The 23,379-nt window shown below is 39.8% G+C and overlaps 2 protein-coding genes, 1 long non-coding RNA gene and 6 other non-coding genes across 9 annotated transcripts; 6 read left to right on the top strand and 3 right to left on the bottom strand.

Moving 5' to 3' along the window:
* Positions 1–3,936: 3,936 nt before the first annotated feature.
* CCR4 (CRINKLY4 related 4) lies at positions 3,937–6,410 on the top strand. Its single transcript, XM_023680612.2, has one exon. The coding sequence runs from the start codon at positions 4,060–4,062 to the stop codon at positions 6,325–6,327; it is 2,268 nt and encodes a 755-aa protein (XP_023536380.2). The 5' UTR covers positions 3,937–4,059; the 3' UTR covers positions 6,328–6,410.
* Positions 6,411–7,006: 596 nt separating this feature from the next.
* LOC111796748 (uncharacterized) lies at positions 7,007–12,644 on the bottom strand. The gene is made up of 2 exons (XR_015421314.1): positions 12,431–12,644; positions 7,007–7,708 (listed from the first exon to the last, which is right to left on the bottom strand). It is a non-coding gene; the product is annotated as an uncharacterized LOC111796748 (long non-coding RNA).
* Positions 12,645–12,720: 76 nt separating this feature from the next.
* On the bottom strand, positions 12,721–12,804 carry TRNAL-CAA (transfer RNA leucine (anticodon CAA)). Its single transcript has one exon. It is a non-coding gene; the product is annotated as a tRNA-Leu (tRNA).
* Positions 12,805–14,499: 1,695 nt separating this feature from the next.
* Positions 14,500–15,404, bottom strand: LOC111796555 (ATP synthase subunit delta, chloroplastic). The gene has a single exon (XM_023679228.2). The coding sequence runs from the start codon at positions 15,336–15,338 to the stop codon at positions 14,616–14,618; it is 723 nt and encodes a 240-aa protein (XP_023534996.2). The 5' UTR covers positions 15,339–15,404; the 3' UTR covers positions 14,500–14,615.
* Positions 15,405–16,304: 900 nt separating this feature from the next.
* TRNAL-CAA (transfer RNA leucine (anticodon CAA)) lies at positions 16,305–16,388 on the top strand. The gene has a single exon. It is a non-coding gene; the product is annotated as a tRNA-Leu (tRNA).
* Positions 16,389–16,454: 66 nt separating this feature from the next.
* TRNAL-UAA (transfer RNA leucine (anticodon UAA)) lies at positions 16,455–16,537 on the top strand. The gene has a single exon. It is a non-coding gene; the product is annotated as a tRNA-Leu (tRNA).
* A 4,192-nt stretch (positions 16,538–20,729) lies between these two features.
* Positions 20,730–20,813, top strand: TRNAL-UAA (transfer RNA leucine (anticodon UAA)). The gene has a single exon. It is a non-coding gene; the product is annotated as a tRNA-Leu (tRNA).
* Positions 20,814–21,223: 410 nt separating this feature from the next.
* On the top strand, positions 21,224–21,307 carry TRNAL-CAA (transfer RNA leucine (anticodon CAA)). Its single transcript has one exon. It is a non-coding gene; the product is annotated as a tRNA-Leu (tRNA).
* An 89-nt stretch (positions 21,308–21,396) lies between these two features.
* On the top strand, positions 21,397–21,480 carry TRNAL-CAA (transfer RNA leucine (anticodon CAA)). Its single transcript has one exon. It is a non-coding gene; the product is annotated as a tRNA-Leu (tRNA).
* Positions 21,481–23,379: the final 1,899 nt, after the last annotated feature.

A 23,379-nucleotide genomic window follows, 5' to 3' on the forward strand; every position in this document is an offset into this window, starting at 1 on the left:
CCCATTTAGGATGGTCGTCTAAGAAAATATAGATTGATATGATAGGTCCCGCCCATGATTGTATGGGCTTGCATCTAACCTCAATAGTGGGGTCACTTACATAGTATTTCTTAAAATACTCAAGTCACGTGCTACTTCTATTTTAGGTAAAGACAAGGCATTGTTGTACGACTGATGACGACATCGCAATTCGAGATTATGACATATGCATAGGGTAGTTGTATTTATTTTATTAGGTTTAGGTTAGAATAGAGTGTTTTTTTAATTTTAATGTTTATTTATTTCATTTAATATTTAATTGTGTCATTTTAAGATGTTTTCGAACACGTGAGTTTATGGCAGTGTTTTAAGATGAAGTTTAAACGCTTATTTTTGCACAAAATGATCACGTTATGAGGATGGTAGCAACTCTAGGTAAGTAGAAATCTAAGGTCGTTACATCGAGAGTTGGAGTTGGATCTAGAGCGGGTTATCGACCACTCATTCAAGCCCAAACCCTTGTTACAGTCACGACCTACAAACCGTGCCTCAACCCAATAAGCGCAACCTTGAAGCATTCGGTCCACTAGTCGACACGACCCGAAAACCCGCTTGCAACCAAGAAACTTGCACGCAACCTGAACGACCTAGTTCGTCCTTTGCATGTGCGTGCACCCACCTTAATCGCGACTCAATTATGCTATTTTCTCGCACTCGGCTTTGGCTTAAGCTTGATGGCTCTAGCCGCTCAAATTTGGCTTTTTCCACTCAATATAGAGTTTTTAGACTTGTTACCTACGTTTTCGACCCACTCGAAGCTGATTTTGACCTTATATTAGGCGGTTAAGGTTAGTTTAATCCCCAATTGCTCAATTTAAATTATTTTAAGCTATAAATTGAAATTATTTAAGAATTAGGTAAGTTAATTTCATTATAATATTTCAAATATGATGTCGTGGGTCCACCAAGGTTGAAATGAACTTTAAGGGACGAAGTCAAGCCAGTTTTAAAAATAATTTGGGACTCCGGCTCAGGTCAACCAAGTAAGTGGCTCCACTGTCAGCTTGGTTAGATGAATTGTATTATGTATGATGATGTGTAACCCGTGGCCCATGCACGTGTCTTGATTGATATGTTATGCTATACTATGACACGCCATGTTATGTGATGTTATGTCCTGATATGTTGTAGTATGTTATACTACAACATACTACAACACACGCCATGTTATGTGATGTTATGTCCTGATATGTTGTAGTATGTTATACTATGTATTAGAGAATGTAATAGAATTATGTAAGCATAATTCACATACTTATTATATATTATAGATAAATGGAAGTTTGTCTTATGTTCATATATTATGTCATGATTAAAGTTATGGGGATCTCATGAATATTTGTGTGACACGTGCATCGGGATACTTCCTCAATATGATGAGTACAATGCATACATTATGATTTACGACATCATATTCACCATGATGTTACGCAGTCCTTTCCGTTCGTGGTGTTTGGCATACAACCTGTTAGTGAGTGCTAGCTCGACGATCCAGGCCCAGGGGGTATGCGAGCATTTTTGGCGCACCCCATGCTTGCACGTGTTGGTCATGTGTAGAGAAATACTACACATCCAACCTTACCCGGACAGGAAAGATGCTTAATGTTATGTTATGCTATGTTAAAAGAATAGGTCCTACCATGTTGCATGTGTTTGCATTTCTCAACCCCAATAGTGGAGTTACTTACTGAGTATTTCTTAAAATACTCAAGTCATGTGCTACTCTTACATTTCACGTAAAGCTAAGACACCTATGTACGGATGACAGTGGCGTCGTGACAAAAGCCATAGATTGCTTAGGGTCGTTACAACATACATCTGGGTCTAGATTTTGTAGTCATTAGTCTTTGGACACGTGAACTGGATTGAGCTATGCTTAGACTAATCATTCAAAGGACTGACCGACTAAGTTAACCGTAGATTGCTTCTTCTTCATCCGTCAAACCGAGTGTCGGTCCGCAGTTGTGGACTAGGGTGCAAAGCTCTTAAAATGATGAATGGACAAAAACGTGGCAGTGGGCCACGTCACTGCCACGTTTAATGATAATGTGTGGGCCACGCAAAAATAAATTGATTTAGAAATCCACGTGTCTCCCTTTTACCACCCGCCTTCGTGGAAAACATATACACGGTTCTTTTTTTAAAATATAATTTCTTTAAATTATGTTATGTACGTTGACTTTCTAGATTTAAATAATAATAAATAAATAAATAAATAAACTATTTGGAAATTTCCTTTTTTTCCTTGTATTCCATTTATCATTTTAATTAAAAAATAATTAATGTATAATCAATTACCAATAAAATTTTAAAAAATCTAATTGATAATTAAATTTAACAAAATAATAATAATAATAATAATAATCTCGTACCTTAGCTACTGTATTAAAAACGTCTATTTATTAATTTAATTAAAATTATTTAACACTCCTTTAAATTATTCTCTTTTATTTATTATTTATTTGTGGTAAGGAAATGAAAAAAAAATTAAGAAGAATATTAAAATTAAATTAAAAAAAATATAAGTATGCATAATAAATAAATAAATAACAATAAAACTAAAATTATTTAAGAAACAACATTTTTTTAATATATATTTTTTTAAATTATCGCGAGAAAAATATGAAGAGAAAATAGACGTAGGTGTAAGAAATAACGAATCGGTAATTTTTAAAAGAGAATCCTAAGAGAAGGTCCGTTTTGCTTCTAGAAGTTTAAGACTTTAATTCACACATTATTTGTCACCATTATACCAAGATCTCGTGCAATAAACAGACACGTGCAATAAACAGACACGTGCGAAGGGTTTGTAATCACGAAATAGATCGAAAAAGAAAAAGAAAATTTTAAATGTACACGTATATTACACATTAAAAGTATGAAATAAAATCTCGACACATGAGACATGAAAAATTAACGAAGATTATTGAAACTTGGGAAGGAAACGCTTTGGGCTTCCCTAAAGGCCTCATACCAATGGAGAAAGTATTTTTTTATTATAAACCCATGAACATTCCCTAAATTAGCCGATGTGGGACTTTCATCATCCAACAGTGTCGTCTATCATAAAAAAACTAAAATGGTGAACAAACCCGAGAAATTTTCATAGTTTTTGTTGAACACTACAGCCACTAATTAAGCAAAAGATCACGAGTATATAAGTAAACGACACGATTTTTATTAATACGAACCCATTTAAAAAAAATCAAAAATAAAATTACGAGAGTTTATATGCTGACCGATCGTACAAGATATTTATATTTATTTTATTTAATTTTTCCAAAGGAGAGGAGAGAGAAAAGAAAGAAAGAAATGAGAAAAAAAATAATTTTTTACTTTGAAAATTTAAAAAAAAAAAAAAAAAAAAAAAAAAAAACTCAAATGATTAAAAATTATAATATTTTTTTAATCATAAAAGGTCACAAATACTTTCAAACTTTAAATTTTATTTAAATAATTTTAAATAAAAAAATTCATTTTTTAATTAGATAAAAATTAATTTACACCCATCTAAAATTAAAAATTAAATAACTAAAATATTTTTTTTGGACATAAAAGAAAAATTAAAATTTTAGAGGTTAATAATAATAAAATTCAACCATTTGAAAAATAAATAAATAAATATATATATATATATATATATATATATTAATTAAAACATAATAATAATAATAAATAAATACAAATTTGACTTCAAAAAGCAATTTGAGGCCACACATACAACCTTTGACTGTGAGTAGTGAGTCTCATAACATGTTCTTCAATTTTAATTAATTAATTAATAATAATAATAATAATAATTACAAATAATAATAATAATAATAATTTTCCTTTTGAAATGAATCTTCAAAGCGACCAAGTCACTGGTCTTCACTCCCACCGCGTTCCCCTTCTTCTTCATATCACCTATAAACATTTTGACTCTCAAAATCAAAATCAAAATCAAAATCAAAATCAAAATCAAAAGCTTCCATTGATCATCAAATTCCCTTTGCTGTTCTTCATCCTCATGAGATTTCTATGGGTTTTCTATGGATTTTCCTGTTCTTCCCCTGTTTCTTCACCATCGTTTCTTCTTTATCCTCTGTTTCCATTTCTGAAACTGGAAATCAAACTCTGATTTGTAGTTTGAATTCTCGATTTTCTTTGAATTGTTCTAGTTTTCCTTCTGGGATTCAAATTCCCTTCCGACCCAATGATTCTTACTCCGGGATCGTCGCCGGAGATGGGTTCTTTTGTGGGTTGAGAGATTTTCCGACCGCCGCCAAATCCGTCCTTGTTTGTTGGAGATACTCTGTAAATGGAACAAACATGGAACCCAGAGTGGTTTATAATGGCCCGAATTTGAAGGAGCTTCGAGCTGGAAATTCCCACATTTGTGGAGTTGTTAACGCCACTAATCGCCTTCAATGTTGGCAATGGCGGCGGTTCACTCGGTATTTCACTTTTGATTTCTTGTCCATTGCTGTCGGTGGTGATTTCGTTTGTGGTCTCTCTGTCGCCGGCGAGATTCGTTGCGATGGAACTGGGAATTCCGCCGCTGCCGCCTTCGGCGGCAGCGGCTACAAGGCGGTTGCTGCTGGGTTCCGGCATGTATGTGGGATTGATTTGAGGAATGAACTGGCATGTTGGGGGATGGGAGCCGGAGAGATTCCGACCGGAGAGTTTAAATTGTTGGCTTTGGGGGATAATCGGAGCTGTGGTCTCCGGTTGAATGGGACGGCGGTTTGTTGGGGTGAAAAGAGTTTTACCTTGCCGGAGAGGTTAAAAGGGGAGTTTTTTACTGCGATTGAGGCGAAGAAAAACGTGTTTTGTGGTGTTTTGAGACGGAATTTCTCTTTACTCTGTTGGGGAAATGAAATTTTCAACCGGAATTTGTTCTCTGTTTTTGATTTTGTTCCACCTGGTTCTTGTAGATCGGAATGCCCATGTGGCCCATTAGCTAACACAGCTCAATTCTGTACTCAAACAACCATGATTTGCAAGCCTTGTGAAGAAAGACCTCCTCTTCTTCCGCCGCCGTCCCCCGCCGCACCGCCGCACCTTTCCCATCACTCCTCCGGCCAACGGTGGAGTGGCAGAATGGTGGCTCTACTTGTAGTGGGCTGCGTTGGGAGCTTGTCATTAGTACTCATTTGTTCCTTTTTTGTGTACAAATATTGTAAAAACAGAGTCTGTCGTGTTCATGATTCTGGCCCAATGGAGGATCCTGTCGGAACTAGCGGCGGCGGTGGCGGTGGCGGTGACACGGCGGCCGGTCGGAAGAAGGTGTTGGAGAAGAGATTGAGCCATTTGATTAGCTTGGGAAATGGTGGGCAATTGGGCCAATTGGAGGACTATCCACTTTCAACTCTTCTTGAAGCAACGAATAATTTCTCTGAAGAACACAAAATTGGGAATGGAAGCTTTGGATCGGTTTATAGAGGTGTGTTGAGTGATGGTCGTGAAGTAGCTATAAAACGAGCTGAATTCTCTCCAATGTGGGAGACAAAGAGACAAGAAGACAAAGACAACGCTTTCCTTAACGAGCTCGAATCATTGTCTCGCATTAGCCACAAGAATCTCGTACGTCTTCTCGGCTTCTTCGACGACACCCACGAGAGAGTATTAGTGTATGAATTCATGAGCAACGGCACACTCCACGACCATCTCCACAAGCTCCCATTCTCGTCGCTTTCTGCTTCCTGGGCTCGTCGTATTGCTGTTGCACTTGACGCTGCTAGAGGAATACAGTATCTCCATGATTACCTCTCCCCACCAATCATCCACCGCGATATCAAGTCGTCGAATATCCTCCTCGACGATAGATGGACGGCGAAGGTCTCGGACTTTGGACTGTCACTGATGGGGCCAGACGATGATGCATCGCACTTGTCGTTACGTGCGGCTGGAACAGTGGGGTATATGGATCCAGAGTACTATAGGTTGCAACAGCTTACGACGAAGAGTGACGTGTATAGCTTTGGGGTTGTATTGTTAGAGCTGTTGTCGGGGTGTAAGGCGATTCACAAGAACGAGAACGGGGTGCCGAGGAACGTGGTGGATGTGGTGGTGCCCTACATTGTGAGAGATGAGATTCATAGGGTGTTGGATTTGAGAGTGCCGGCGCCAACGCCGTTTGAGATAGAGGCAGTGAAGTATGTGGGGTATTTAGCGGCTGATTGTGTTATTACGGAAGGAAGGCATAGGCCTTCTATGACGGATATTGTAAATTGTTTGGAGAGGGCCTTGGCTGCTTGTTTGGCGCCTACAACCCTCTCTAGATCTTCAACTGAGTCATCAATGTAGAGCATTTGTTCAAATTAAATTGAATTCATTCAACATTCTTTCAAACCCTTCGACGATAATGATAAACTTCGATGCTTTTGATCTGTTTCGTCCGCTAAATTTTATGTTTTTTTGAATTCGTTATGAACCGTCAAGGAATGATGGGATGTGTTGTCACAAACTTTGAAAGTTGACAATGATAACCGACTGTTCCGTCCAACAATGATAAACGACTTTGAAAGTTAACACAAACATCTGTCTCGCCCGAATGAATTGGTTAGTACTAAAAATGTTAGACATTTTAGCTAAGTATTTAGGGTAGAAGGGCGGTGGAGGTTATTAACATGCTTTTCGAGCCTATATCTTCTCAAGCAATGCATTTATCAACTTCAAAATGGATTCCACTACATAAATGCTCTAATGCTATTAACTTAATGTAAGGATATTGAGTAGTTATATCACATCTTCAAAAATTAACCTTCCCATAACATATAAGCTACTAATTTGTTTTTCTCCGAAGCAAGTTTGCCACTAACTATAACAACACTGTTCTATCAGTAGCAAAGCTAGCCAGGCAAGAGAAGGTTAGCTAGCGAGGCAACTAACTTTCTAAGTCTTTATATGAACCCATGTTTGCCAAAGAACATCAAAGGCGAAAACCACGAAAAAGACGAGTCATAGCTACAAAATGGAAAGAATATTCAGAAAGCAGTCAACGAAAAAGACGAGTCATAGCTACAAAAGGCTTAATATTCAGACAAAATGGTAAGAATATAGATTACAGGCGAAAAAGACGAGTCATAGCTACAAAATGAGATAGGTCATATCTTTAGAAGCAGCCTCGTATAGATGAAGCTCCCTCAATATATGAGATCCCACATCGATTAGGGAGGAGAACGAATGATTCTTTCTAAGGATGTGGAAACCTCTCCCTAGCAAACACATTTTAAAAACCTTGAGAGGAAGCTCGAAAGAAAAAGCCCAAAAAGGACAATATCTACTAGTAGTGGACTTGGGTCATTACAAATGGTATCAAAGTCAGACACTGGGCGATCTACCAACGAGGAGGCTGGGCCCCGAAAGGAGGGTAGACAAGAGGCAGTGTGCCAGCAAGGACGCTGGGCCCCGAAGGGGGTGGATGGAAGGTCCCACATAGATTGGAGAACAGAACGAGTGCTACAAGGACACTGGGCTCTGAAGGGTCGTGAGATCCCACATTGATTGGAGCGGAGAACGAATCATTCTTTACAAGGGTGTGGAAACCTCTCCCTAACAGACGGTTTTAAAAACTTTAAGGGAAAGCCCAAGCCCAAAGAGAACAGTACCTGCTAGCGGTAAACTTGGGCTGTTACAAACCTCAGTATCTCTCAAAGATCTCGTAAAGTTTCTCGAACGATGCAACCTGTAAAGTCAATGCAACACATTTAATAAATATATATAGACCATCAAGTTTTCCAAACAAGCAAAAGCACACACATTAAATGTAGGTTATGGTCAACAAATGAAGCACTTGGCAGGTAGTTATGACAAAAAGTCTCAAAAGGATGGTCAATTAATCCTAATATCTATTCAATCTCTACAGGCATTATTAGATGTATAATTGACTTGGGTTTTCATAATGCCGCCACTGTGACTATTTTCAAATTTCAAGCATTAAAAACACCGTTTGTCAACAAATTCAATGAAATTAAAAGTCCTAATTCTGGAACTTCCGTTGAAGATTTCTTTGAAGAACAATAAGATTTTTTGAACCATGGGAAAACTGCCCAGTGTGTGGATTTCATGATCATTGTGACACAGGCATCAAACGTTTTTCAACTCAATCTATATGGGATCCCTAGACTTCTAAATAGTAGCTTTGACTTCTCTTTGGGGGTAGTTAAAAGAGAAGACCACTTACCCGAATGAAAGTTTCATTTTCGGTCCGAGAAAGAAGAGGCTCGAAGATCAGTTTCATTAATGGAACGAGTACGTGCTGTATTGACCATTCACGTTGAGCCCCTATAGTTTCTGTAGCAGCCTAAACCCACCGCAAGTAGATATTGCCCTCTTTGGACTTTCCTCAAGATTTGTATAAGGGTTCCACGCCATTTTAAAAAATGTTTCTTTCTCCTCTCCAACGAATGTGGGATCTCATAATCCCCCCCCCCCCCCCCCATTCGGGGCCTAGCGTTTCTTGCTAACACTCGTTCCTCTCTCCATTCGATGTGGAATCTCACAATCCACCCGCCTTTGGGGCCAGCGTCCTCGCTGGCACACTGCCCGGTGTTTGGCTTTGATACCATTTATTAACAGCCCAAGCCCACCGCTAACAGGTATTGTCCTCTTTGGACTTTTCTTTCCGGGCTTCCCCTTAAGGTTTTTAAAACGTGTCTACTAGGAAGAGGTTTTCACACCCTTATAAAGAATGCTTTGTTCCCCTCTCCAATGAATGTGGGATTTCACAATCCACCCCCCTTGGGGCCCAATGTCCTCGCTGGTACTCGTTCCTCTCTCCAACCGATGTGAGATCTCACAATCCACCCGTCTTTGGGGCCCAACGTCCTCACTGGCACACCACCCAGTGTCCACCCCCTTCAGGGCACAGCGTCCTCGCTGGCACACCGCCCAGTGTGTCCGGCTCTAATACCATTTATAACAGTCCAAGGCCACCGCTAGTAGATATTGTCCTCTCTGGGCTTTCCCTTCCGGGCTTCCCTCAAGGTTTTAAAATGCGTCTACTAGGGAGAGGTTTCCACACCTTTATAAAGAGTGTTTTCGCAATCACTCGTTCCTCTCTCCAATCAATGTGAGATCTCACAATTCACCTATCTTCGGGGCCCAACGTTCTCGCTGGCACACCGCACGATGTCCACTCCCTTCGGGGCCCAGCGTCCTTGTTGGCACACTGCCGGTGTCTAGCTATGATACCATTTGTAACAGCCAAAACTCACCGCAAGCAAATACTATCCTATTTGGGTTTTCCCTTTTGGACTTCCCCTCAAGGTTTTTAAAACATGTCTACTAGGAGAGGTTTCCACACCCTTATAAAAAATGTTTCGTTCCCCTCTCTAACTGATGTGGGATCTCACAGTTTCTACCTCCAATGGTACTCCATAGTCAATTTCATTGTCCATCACCACCTCATAACCACCTATAAATGCACCCAAAATCATCATCCAAGGCTATTTTGTATGCAGAAGGATATAGGATATGCGAAATTACAACACTTTCAGCCGGCGTTGAGACTACTGAATTTTTCACTTAAAAAACAAGCCCCAACGCCCTGCTACTAGACATCATAAGCTTTCCGGGGAGAGGGGTTCAGGTGTTCTAAAGTAGCATTGCGTTTTCAAACCACATTAAAGTTAAACAAAGTGTAGTAAAAGGTTCGCTTTAATAGCCAAAAACGTTGCACATTTAAGAAAGAAATACGTTTTAAACTCAAATAGGCAGGATGAGGAAGATTAGGAATCCGGTGTTCTAAAAGTGTCGGACATTTTGGCAAAATCATGTCTACGCTAGATAGACATGAAATGCCTCAGAATATATTATAGGGGGTGTGACTAGTTGTCAACTCCTCCCTGATTTTGTATGACCGTTCAGTGAAATCACATCTAGGCCTGCTAGACCTGAATCACCTCAAAATGTACTATAGGGGGATGCGATTAGTTGTCAAATTCTCCCTACCCGAAAAGTTATATGCTACTTAAGCCATTGTGTTGCCTTTTGCTTGTATGCCATATAACATCGTTTTCAATCTCTCTCAACCTTGCTTTCGAACTCTCTTTCAAAATCTCTCTACCCCGTTTTCTAAAACCTTCTTCTCAAATCAGAGCTAGAGACTTGAGTATACGTTGCCCAGCCATAGGCAACGCAATCCTAAGTTGGCTTGACTCACTCAATACTGAGAGTGGGTGCCACACAATCACCAAATCCACGGCCAAGAAAAGGGTGATTGTGACACATAGCCTAGAAATTCCCAATGGCAGCTGAAATCGACTAGAAACAAATTTTCTCATCATCCCAATCAATCTACAAATTATAAGAATAATCAAGTATACGGTATAAAGACTAAGGCAGATAATGTAGTCCTCAAAGATGTATTGAATAAGAATCGTTGCTTGATTGGCTTTTGAATTCCCGAAAATGGACTCATATTCACTTTGCTCAACTAATGTATGACATAAATCTATCATGCTTGGAGTGCACATATATATATATAGTCCACACTTAACATTTCATCTCTTTTCTTCTGTTTGGAGTGCAGAAACAATGGGTACCTTATATCAAGCAAACCGAAGTACCCGACTACAAGAAAGTTGTTAGGATCCCACAACAACGCACACACTCGATCTAGATGAACACAAAGAACAGGATAAAGAATATATGGTTTAGCTTACTATATATAGTTTTACCAGATATAAGACTAGATATAGCTTTTTACCATACATAGTTATTTACTATTTATGACAATTTATTACTCTGTTGACTAAGCTATAACTAAGCAACAGGCTCCATAGCCTAACAAAAAAACTTACCTATATTTTTGGTTGGAACGAAACATTCTTTATAAGGGTGTGGAAACCTCTTCCTTGTAGACACGTTTTAATAACCCTGAGGGGAAGTCCGAAGAGGACAATATCTGCTAGCGGTGGGCTTGAACTATTACAAATGGTATCAGAGTCAAACAAGGGCGATGTGTTAGTGAGGAGGTTGAGCCCCGAAGGGGGGTGGACATGAGGCAGTATGGCGGCAAGGATGATAGGCCTCGAAAGGGGGTGGATTGGGGGGTCCCACATTGATTGAAGAGAGGAATGAGTGTCAGCGAGAACATTGGGTCTTTTGCTAGTCCCCAAAGGAGGGTGGATTGTAAGATCCTACATCGATTAGAGAGAGAAATGAGTGCTAGCGAGGACGCGGGGCCCCAAAAGGGGGTAGATTGTGAGATCCCAAATTGGTTGGAGAGGGGAACAAAGCATTCTTTATAAGGATGTGGAAACCTCTCCTTAGCAGACGCGTTTTAAAAATCTTGAGAGGAAGCCCAAAACGGAAAACCCAAAAAAGACAATATTTGCTAGTGGTGGGCTTAGGCAGAACCAAAAAAAACTAGAACAACCCTTCCTTGGGAAAGTACAACAAAATATCCACACTATATAAAATAAGAACTCACAAATTGATTATATGATGAATGGCATAGCTCATGCTAATAAACATAATAACCAGCATAGCTCAACTCAGATAGCCCATTGTAAACCACCAAGACATCTGACCACGAAAGCAATACCAAAGTAATAAAAACATGCAAGGTTGACTAATTCTTCAAATAACCTTTCTGCAAGAAAAGCTGATGTTATTATGATGAATGACAAAACGACTTAGGAGGATGTGAGTAAACGAATTATAAGTAAGGAATACATCTCCATTGGTATGAGGTCTTTTGAAAAAACCAAAAGCAAAGTCACGAGAGCTTATGCTCAAAGTAGACAACATCATACCATTGTAGAGGTTCGTGGTTCCTAACATGGTATCAGAGCCATGTCCTTAACTCAGTCATGTCAATAGAATCCGTAAGTGTAGAACAAAGAAGTTGTGAGCATCGAAGGTGTAGTCAAAAGTGACTCAAGTGTCGAACAAATGGTGTACTTTGTTCGAGGGCTCTAGAGAAGGAGTTGAGCCTCGATTTTAAGAGGAGGTTGTTCGAGGGCTTCATAGACCTCGAGGGAGGCTCTATGGTGTACATTGTTCGAGGGTTCCATAGGCCTTAAGGGAGACTCTATGGTGTACGTTGTTCGAGAGGAGGATTGTTGATGGATTTATACATCTCAGTTGGTATGAGGCCTTTTGGAGAAACCAAAAATAAAGCCACGTGAGCTTATTCTCAAAGGGGCCAATATCATACCATTATCGAGATTCGTGGTTCCTAACAAGACATCCAACAAAACTAAATCTGCCAATCACAGAAACTTGAAATTACGCAGTATTCATACAAAAGTGTCTTTGAATGAATTTCACAAGGTTCATTAGAATCTTAAAACCCTCATCTGATAACACGGCTTTCATTCCTAGAAATTTAATACAAAAAACTTCAATCCACACAATATTCAGACGATTGTGAATGTAGCTTATATCGAAATTCAGTTACCTTAAATTCGACCTAAGAAAGAAACAGACACGGATGCCATGGCCAGTTTGAGGCCGCCGTCTTCGACAACGACATTGACGGAGGTGGATTGGGCGTCGAGGCTGTTTTCGACAAGCTCTTTAATGGCGGACACAGGCCTTTGAATGGCGTCTCCGGCAGCGATTCGATTAGCGATGGAATCGTCGATCGGAGGATTTGGAAGTGAATAATTCAATGAATAAAAGTAAGTCGTGAATTTATCGATGATGGTTTTAATATCTATGAAAAAATGAAAAAAAAAAATGAAAAGATGTCAGAAGTGGGATTTGAACCCACGCCCTCTCACGAGGACCAGAACTTGAGTCTGGCGCCTTAGACCACTCGGCCATCCTGACATTTTGTATGCTATAGTTTTCAGTATAATAGGTGTATTGTTATATTACAAGAGCCAGTATTTTTTATATTCATTTATGCTACTTTTCTTTTTCATATAGTACTTGAGCTACGCGACAGAGATGATTGTGTACATGAGAAGTGGAGCTATACGAGTCGAGATAGATTCAAGTCATAATCTAGACTCGAGTCTTGGATGAACAAGTGTTTTTCTTGGACACCCAATGTTAAAGAATGTGGTCTAACGAACCAGTTTTAACGAGGAACAGTTTGTAGTTGGTCTAAACTTGTTCAGTGACATAAAGTTGTAAGTTCACTCATTGTGATGATGTCGAAGGTTTATTCGAATGTTTCGAGTTTGACTCAGTTGATTCACACGAGCATAACTCACACTTACAACGAGACTGTGAGAAGAGCTTTCTGAAATTAAGGAATTGGCTGGTCTCAATCTTAGTATAAAGATATGCTAGATGATACATGAAGGTTAGTAGAGTTTAATGATGTTACGGAGAGATGACTAGCTAGAGTACTAAGGTAACGTCAAAAGGTTAGCATGCTACCTCATTCGAGTAGTGGTTATCACAGATAACATAAGGTCACACCGTCATTCGAGTAGTGGTGGTTGTTGCACTCACAAGCTTACAGATATTACTTTGGTTAAAGTCTCGACCCTATAACAGATAGGGAGACTATGTGATATCAATATTAGTAGTAGCAATGTCTCGGTCTCATAAATAGTTGGAATTTTAAGTTAAAATCGCTTCCAATCATAGATATTAAACGACTATTGGTGTGACGTTATTCAAAACTTTATACTTACACAAAAACGGCCCTGGTGTGCTGGGTCACGAGGTAGGTGGTAATGTATTCTTGAAAATGTCTCCAATGAAAGGCGTTTTGGGGTTTAGACGATTGGAAAAGTTGATCTCATGCTTAATTGGATCTTTCGACATTCTAGATTGAATCAGACCCGTGTATGTAGATTAACCCTACCACTGTCCCTCTCTACGTTGCATAACGTATTCCATGTATCCATGCTTGGCAAATACGTGACCGACCTAATGCATGTCAAAGATTACAAATTTCTCTAAATAGACAAACACTCGAGCTATTCCAAATTTAAGATACTTTTAGACACCAAGGCTTCTTTTAAATGTGCACAGTATAACAACCAAAAATTAGAAAGAAAAAAGAAAGTGGGAAGTTCTCTTGGCCTATTGAGTCATGACAATTGTTTCGTTTCATCTCGATTCAAGGCCAGTTGGAGCATCCATGCTTTGACCGCCCGCTCCAACTCGACTGATCCGACTTGGGTCAATTCGCTCTAGACCCCTTTTGACTCTTTGATAGTCGTTTTATGATAGTTTCATAAGCATTTGAGGTCAATAGAATCACTATTTGGTCAAGTTAAATTATTTTTAAGCCAAAAGTTGATTTAATTATTATGCCTTAACCCGATGCCATGTGACTCCTTAATAGAATTAGATTTCAAGAGTAAACTTAACCCGATGTCATGTGTTCTGTGACCTTGAACGTGTCATGTTTTATGATTGTTTGATGTGTGTTATGTTATGTTTATGCTATGATCTAATGTTTTCTATAGTACTAGTCGTGCTATGTTATAAATTATACTACCATATGATTATGTTATGAAACTATGTTGTAATATCAACGTTCAAAAGAGGAACTCCGGCCAAAAAGTTAACACAATTGAGGAATTAAGGATTCCAAAAAATTCGAATAAGTTACATCAAATATATAGATCCAATAATCACCACTCAACAAAAAAGAATTCACAAAATGCATTACAAATTTATACAGCCAGTTGAATATTACCAAGATCAAGCTGAGAAGCAATTTCCTCAAGCTGTTTCTTGACGCTCAAATCAATGAGTTTCGATCCAGAATTTCCAAACCTGACTGTGAATCCAGCCACCAGACTCGGATCAATCTGCGTCTTGATCCTCACATTTTTAGCTCCACTCAATTTCTGCACCTGCTTCGCGATCTGCGCCAAATGCTGCTGCTCCAACGCCACAACCGAACTCACCACCGCAAGCTCCGTGTTCGTAATTTTGTTGTAAACCGATTCGAACTCCGTCACGATTTCCTTCACGATATCGATTCTCTTCGCGTCCACTAGGATCTTCAAGAAATTCGCCGTATGCGTCAGTAGAGACGACGACGCCGCGATCTCATCCACCAACGCAAGTTTCTTCTCGATGCTAATCGTCGGATTCGCGAAGAAATCGAACACCTGCGAATCCGCGAATACGCTCTCGATCTTCTCGACATCGCCGCTTGTTGCATCCAGCGTGTTGTTAGACGCAGCGACTTCGGCCAACGCCGCAGCGTAGCTTCCAGCAGCCGAGGCGGACATTCTAGCGCCGCCGTGAGAGCGGTATTGGCCGAGGCGGAGTCTTCCAGAAGGAAAAGTGGCGGAGAAAGAGAGGTTTGCCGGAGTGGTCCGGGAGATTCGGATTGTTGGAAGGAGTTTGGCCTGGAGTGAGGCGGCGGTTTGGTGAAGAGCGGCCATTGATGAGTCCGTTAGAGAGGAATTTGAGTTTTCCGTTCGTTCTGGGGATTTGAGAAATGGTTTGTGGTAAATTGAAACCTAAGGGAAGGCTAAGGATCATGTGGTGGAAATGGACGGCTTGGATTGAAGTAAAATGAGAGATCAACGGCTGAAAATTGAAGGGTTATCTCGTTGCTGTGGTGCAAAGGGCCTTTGATTGAATTAGATAAAAAGTGGACACGTGGAAGCATGGGAATGAATGGGCAATTTAAGCCCCAAAATGAAATTTATGGGATTTTGTGGGGGGCAATTAGAATTTATTTTAAGCTAAATTATACGAAAGAAATTTGAGAACCGACATGTTCGATGTAAAGTTAACACTCGATCGATCTGATTCTTTTGAGGTAGCATACCTGAGATTGAAGGAATAGGAAATTGGGTACTCAACAGAAGGTCATATTTGAAAGGGGATATCGAAGAGTGAAGTTTCTACTACCTCTGGTCTGAATGAGTTCATGAATTTACGTCCAAAACATCGGTCATCCGTGGGGTTCTCTCCAAATTGTGACCATAGAACTCTTGCTCGACTGCTTAATGAGTAAAATACCTATAAAGTCTAAAAGAAATGGATACGCCTTGATCTAGCCTAAGAGCTACAACCGAACTGTGAATGTAACTATCTTGATTTTATTTCCATGACCTACACAACAACACCATCATCCGGGTGCCATGTCCTTACCGGAAGAATAAGTACCACGTGGTTTGAGTATTAAAAAATACTCAGTAAGTAGCTCCATTATTGAGGTCAAGAAATACAATCAAGGTGGTCTAAGGTGCCAGACTCAAGTTCTGGTCCTTGTATGAGGGCGTAGGTTCAAATCACACTTATGACATTTCTTTCATAATTTCGTACATAAATTTACTCGGATAAACTAGTATCTACGCTCTTATTGTTGTAGTTGTTAAAAGCTTGTTTGCAAGCCTATTGTCAGGATGGCCGAGTGGTCTAAGGTGCCAGACTCAAGTTCTGGTCTTCGTAAGAGGGCGTGGGTTCAAATCCCACTTTTGACATTTCTTTCATATTTTCATACCTAAATTAAATTATCATCTAGCTAAAAGCTTGTTAACGAGCCTATTGTTAGGATGGCCGAGTGATCTAAGGCGCCAAACTTAAGTTCTGGTCTTTGTAAGAGGTGTGGGTTCAAATCCCACTTCTTACATTTCTTTCATATTTTCATACCTAAATTAAATTAGCATCTAGGCTCTTATCGTTGTAGTTGCTAAAAGCTTGTCAACGAGCCTATTGTCAGGATGGCCGAGTGGTCTAAGGCACCAGACTCAAGTTCTGGTCTTTGTAAGAGGGCATGGGTTCAAATCCCTCAACGCTCTTATCGTGGTCAGCAAGCCTATTGTCACGATGGCCGATTGGTCTAAGGCGCCAGACTCAAGTTCCGGTCTTCGTAAGAGGGCATGGGTTCTAGGCTCTTATCGTTGTCAGCAAGCCTATTGTCAGGATGGTCGATTGGTTTCTGTCTTCGTAACAGAACATGGGTTCTAGTTGGGGTCTAAGGCGTCAGACTCAAGTTCCGGGGACATGGGTTCAAATCCTATGCTAAAATCATTATTGCACTCTTCATAAGTGGGTGCGAGTTCAAATCATACTTTTGGCATTTGTTTACTAAAATAATTAGTATTTAGGCTTTCATTTGAACTCATTGCAGTAAGGTTCTAGTTGTATGCTTGGACTAGGGCTTATGAACTTACATGTGCCTAGGCCGTGGTTTAAGTCTTTATGATAAACCCTTAGAGCCGAAAAGCACAACCTTGTGAACCTATGACATATGCCCTAGGGCTAAGAGCCAAGTCAAGTAGGCTCGTTCCCAGAAATACACAACTCAAGCCCTAAATCATACTAAGACACTCAAATGCTAGATACCCGTAAGTCACTCTAGACCTCCTATAACGTGATACCCGTAAGTCACTCTAGACCTCCTATAACGTGATACACCTCTCCAAGGTGGGATGCCATGCTTTGTAGGATGCCTTAATCATATTATGTCTCAGGATGCCATGCTTTGTAGGACGCCTTAATCATATTATGTCTCAGGATGCCAAATTCGAGAGCTTCCATGGTTTTGTGTTAGTTTTGTGCTATCCGAGAGCTTCCATGCCAAATTCGAGAGCTTCCATAGGTCTCATAGAGAGCCAAACTTAGAATCGAGAGCTTCCACGGTTTTGTGTTTGTTTTGTGCTATTTAATTTGTATTTTTTTTCTCTTATGTATTTAAACTCAAAACTATTTTGCATATTGTGGAAACTTCTCTTTAAATACGCATTTTAAAATCGTGAAGTAGACGATGATACATAACGTGTCAAAGCCGACAATTCGACTAATGAGTTTGGGCTGCTATAGATCTTCTTCTATTTTTGTGTCGGGTGAAATGTTTGAAGATTGGACCACACCCTTTAAATTTTGATTTGTTTTGATTCCCTCGTTCTTGTTAATCATATCTATTTTTCTTCGGGTTTAATGCAAATAAATGGATAAATATGGTTAAAAAAACCATTTTTTTTCTATATAATGAACCAAAATCTACATGATTAAGCATCAACGAGAGAACATTGAGTATCTAAAAAAAATGAAGCCTCTAACGAGCTTCGGTTTTATCTTATTGCTTGCTTTGGAATCAAGCATTATTATTAACACATGTTTTGCAGGATCGAGCAGACAAAATGTAAGAACAAGAGGGCAGGTTCCGGAAAGCAAATGGGAGGTGACTATTTACAATTATCGAACAAACTCAGTTTTAAATGCTTATTGCAAATCAAAAGACAACGATTTGAACGAACGCGTTTTGGAGAAGCAAGCCCAATTGAACTGGAGCTTCAAAATGAACTTTTGGCGTATGCTTCGCTTTGGTGCAATTTTAATAATTTGAATAGACATGCTTCATTTCAGGTTTTTTGGCTTTCTGAACGATACGACTTTAATAATTGCATTTGGGCAGCTTTTGACGATGGATTTTACTTAAAAAATATTCCTTCGGGGAAGTTTGAATCGATAAAATGAAGTAAAATCTCCCTTACTCGTCTTGGTTCCACAAAACTTACCTTTTTTTTTTCTTTGATGTTTCATTGCTTTCACATGTAATAATTGTATCGAGAGTTGTAATATAGACCTAATGTGATGTCCCACATTGGTTGGGGAGGAGAACAAATCACCCTTTATAAGGGTGTGGAAACCTTCCCTTAGCAGACGCGTTTTAAAGCCTTGAGGGGAAGCCCGAAAGGGAAAGCCCAAAGAATACAATATCTGCTAGCGGTGGATCTGGGTCGTTACAAATGATATCAGAGCCAAGTTCCCGGACGACGTGCCAGCCTTCTCGCTGTTCCCCGAAGGGGGGTAGACACGAGGCGGTGTGCCAGTAAGGACGCTGGGCCCTAAAGGGGGGGTGGATTTGGGGGCGGTCCCACATCGATTGGATAAAGGAACGAGTGCCAGCGAGGACGCTGGGCCCCGAAGGGGGGTGGATTGTGATGTCCCACATTGGTTGAGGAGGAGAACAAATTACCCTTTATAAGGGTGTGGAAACCTTCCCCTAGCAGACGCGTTTTAAAGCCTTGAGGGGAAGAAGCCCGAAAGGGAAAGCCCAAAGAGGACAATATCTGCTAGCGGTGGATCTGGGTCGTTACACCTAAGACAATATCTGCTAGCGGTGGATCTGGGTCGTAAGATGTTGTATATTTAAAAATAATAAAAGCGGGAGGAATCTTTTAGGATTTTAGAGTTCTTTTCGTGTTGATAATTTGGTTTGGTTTCAAGGAATCTTTTAGGATTTTAGAGTTCTTTTCGTGTTGATAATTTGGTTTGGTTTCAAGTTTCTACTCGTAACGACCCATGTCCAAGATTCGAAATCTAGATTTGGCACTTAATAGCCCTAATATTCCCGTGACAATATTGTCAGGTTACTTACTTCTCGCTTCTAAGAGTGAAAACTATCTCCACAGACTAACACGAGTCATTCCAGCATGTTTTTTCCTCCTCACATATTTGCTACGAAAATTCTCAAGAGGTCTCCCGACATAAATTTCTCCAAGCAAAGCACATTTAACCTCGAAGTTCTTATGATTAAGCCACCAAAAAGGAAAGTGCATCTCGTTGAACCGACCATGTCACTCAAAAATGATTCTTAATAATGTGTTCGGTAATTTAGCCTATTTCTAAACTGGTTCGTGCCTAAATCCTTTTTGTTCCATAATGTTGACACCTTCGAGTCCTGTACGGGAAAAATTTGAGGGATTTGAGCATTTGGGTGTGAAAATCGAGGCCCCGATGACAAGTGAGTAAGTAGCCATTTTGGTATTTCCTAAAAATTGAATGACTAGGCAAACAACCATGATCGAGTGGACCTAAATTGTATGTTTTGCTTGGAAATCATAAGTTACGAAATTGACCGACTAAATGACATCCGCTGTGTACGAAACTTAATGGATGGCTTCATGGACATAAGAGCATATTTAGGAGCGAAACCATAGATAGGGGTAAAATGACTAAAATGCCCTTACGATGTCCTTATGACGTTTCATGGAAATATGAGCCATAAATAACTTGAAATTTTATGAGACCTATTTATAAAGTTATAAATGAATATGTATAATTTTAAAGCATTGAATATATTTAGAACATACACGAAAATTAGGGCAAAAATGACAAAAATGTCCCTTAGGAACCTTTTATGGGAATTAATGTTTTTAATGAACTCCAAACGGTATGATATTTTGCACGGTACTTATTTATGGTTTAACAAATGACTAATATATTAATTTATGAAGCGTCAGGCTCAAGTTCTGGTCTTTGTAAGAGGCCGTGGGTTTAAATCCCACTTCTGACGTGCTAAATTATCATCTAGGCTCTAATTCCAGCTTGCTCTTTTTTCTAAAAGCATGTCATCACAATAAAATGAGTGGTCTAATGAGCTAGAATAGGATGGGCGAGTGGTCTAATGAGCTAGAATAGGATGGTTGAGTGGTCTAGTGAGCTAGAATAGGATGGCCGAGTGGTCTAATGAGCTAGAATAGGGTGACCAAGTGGTCTAAGGAGCCAGAACTACTTCCTAAATGTTAGGATGGCCGAGTGGGTCTTTGTAAGAGGGCGATGTGGGTTCAAATCCCACTTTTGACATTTTTTCTTTCAGGGACTCAAGTTGCATCTAGGCTCTCATTCCGTTCTTGTTTCTAAATTAGTATCTAGGCTCTTATCGTTGTAGTTGCTAAAAGCTTGTCAACAAGTGTAATGTCAGGATGGTCGAGTGGTCTAAGGCGCCCGACTCAAGATTTACTCGAAGTTTATGGATAAATTAGTATCTAGGCTCTTATTGTTGTAGTTGCTAAAAGCTTGTCAATAAGTGTAATGTTAGGATGGTTGAGTGGTCTAAGGCGCCCGACTTAAGATTTGGTCTTTGTAAGAGGGTGTGGGTTCAAATCCCACTTCTAACATTTGTAAATTTATGGATAAATTAGTATTAAGCTCTTATCGTTGTAGTTGCTAAAAGCTTGTCAGATGGCTGAGTGGTCTAAAGTGCTTGAATCAAGTTCTGGTCTTTGTAAGAGGGCGTGGGTTCAAATACCACTTTTGACATTTCTGTCATATTTTTATATATAAATTTACCGAAATTAGTATCTAGGCCCTTATCGTTGTAGTTACTAAAAGCTTGTCAACAAGTCTATTGTCAAGATGGTTGAGTGGTCTATCTCCAGACTCAAGTTTTGGTCTTTGTAAGAGGGCGTTGGTTCAAATCCCACTTTTGACATTTCTTTCATATTTTCATACATAAATTTATCGAAAGTTAAATTAGCATCTAGGCTCTTATCGTTGTAGTTGCTAAAAGCTTGTCACCAAGCCTATGGTCAGGATGGCAGAGTGGTCTAAGGCACTAGACTCAAGTTTTGGTCTTCGTAAGAGGGCGTGGGTACAAATCCCACTTCTGACATTTCTTTCATAAATAAATTTACCGAAAGTTTAAATTAGCATCTAGGCTCTTATCGTTGTAGATGCTAAAATCTTGTCAGCAAGCCTATTGTCAGGATGGCCGAGTGGTCTAAGGCGCCAGACTCAAGTTCTGGTCTTCGTAAGAGGGCGTGGGTTCAAATCCTACTTCTGACATTTCTTTAGAAAGATTATAAATTAACATCTAGGCTCTTATCGTTGTAGTTGCTAAAAGCTTGTCACCAAGCCTATGGTCAGGATGGCAAAATTTGTTATTGAATAAAATGAATAAAATGATCTATAGTATAATGATGGCAAAATTTGTTATTGAATAAAATGATCTATAGTATAATGATAAGGCTGAGTACCTTATTCTATGGATGCGGCCCACTTTTGTATATGATATAACCAATGTGAGACATGTGAGTGGGGACGTCCTATGCCAATGAGTATTGCATAAGATCGGACCATGAAGAAAACCACTCTCACTTTATAAAGTCGTTTACTGTTGAGACTGATTTTCTTTTCATTCGATAACCTAGGTAACTCGGTTTTAATCCTAAGCTAACCATGAATTCCTGTTTATTCGGAATTATCCTTAGATTTGCATGGGTGAGAGTGGCTCTAGTTCGCCGACTCAACATGCCTCCCATTTCAGGGGTAAGACTAGGTGAATGGTTGGGGACGTGGTGCAAGACGGAATTCACTTCTACCCACTTTTAGGGATAGAAGAAAGGTAGTTCCCTTAAGCACTGACTCCAGGTCTTGAACAAGGGGCCCCACCCTCTCATTGGCCTGAGAGGAATTCGGTTTACTGGTTGGACCACAAACCAATTGTTCATTAGAGGATCAGTGAGACATAAGGAACAAGAAGTAACTTCAGGGGTAAAACGGTAAATTGACCCAGCTCTAGTTACGAACAACCTGTGAAGGATCGACTCACTAATCATGGTTATATCAGATGGACAGAAATATATCTATAGTGAGGGGAGTGCAACTACTAGGCTATAGTGGAGTGTCTTAGTAGTTAACGAATGTTGGTTTACAAGGTTAATGAGTTTAGCGGGTTAATCTCGGATCGTTGGAGCCCATGATCTATAGGTCCATTAGGTCCCCCTGCTAGCTCATATCGAATTAATTGATGTTCTAAAAGTGCCTAAGATCCAAATTGCTTCCGCATGTGTTATATTAACACCGGGACGTATGCCTATTCGTTCTTGCGTTGCCGACGGCCAAGGGACGTATGCCTATTCGTTCTTGCGTTGCCGACGGCCAAGGGACGTATGCTCGAGCCTCTTGCCCCGGCAAGATTCAAGAAATTGAAATTGGTGTTATATGGGAATGTAAGCAAAAGACAACAATAACGACTTACTGCATATAACTATCGGGTACGGAGGAATAGTTTAATAATTATTTTAAAGTAAACCATGCGAATTTATCGATGATGGTTTTAATTTTTTTTTTTTAACGAGATCCTGCCTTACAAGGATGTAAGTAAAAATATAGAGTATAAGAAAACAATGTTGAGCTAAAGGATAGGACTTCATCTCTAGCGGTGGGCTTGGGGGAGGTTGGGCCATCTGCACGTGGATTTGAAGCGCTCATGGTTCGCATGGGCTTGACGTCTGATGGTTAGGTCACGTCTACATTAGAGATGGATAGTCGTTAATTATCGGTTCGTGGGAGATACGAAGGTACTGGATTAGGTCACGTCTACATTAGAGATGGATAGTCGTTAATTATCGGTTCGTGGGAGATATGGGGCTACTAGATCTTTCGTCTCCACCCAAAATTGTAATTCAATTTGTACACTTCCTTTTTCGACAAGCACGACAAGGATAGTTTTACCGTGGAGGATCAACAACGTAAAATTACCTAAAACGTGGCCCAAAAGGCCTCGTACTAGATGTATTCCTTACTTATAAACCCATGATCATTCCCTAAATTAGCCCATGTGGGACTCCCTCCCATCAATCCTCAACAATCCTCCCCTCAAACAAAGTACACTATAGAGCCCATGAGGCCTATGGAGCCCTCGAACAACCTCCCCTTAATCGAGACTCGACTCTTTTTCTA

Source organism: Cucurbita pepo, chromosome 6, assembly GCF_057944985.1.
Source record: "Cucurbita pepo subsp. pepo isolate OVF chromosome 6, ASM5794498v1, whole genome shotgun sequence".
Taxonomy (NCBI): Eukaryota; Viridiplantae; Streptophyta; class Magnoliopsida; order Cucurbitales; family Cucurbitaceae; genus Cucurbita; species Cucurbita pepo.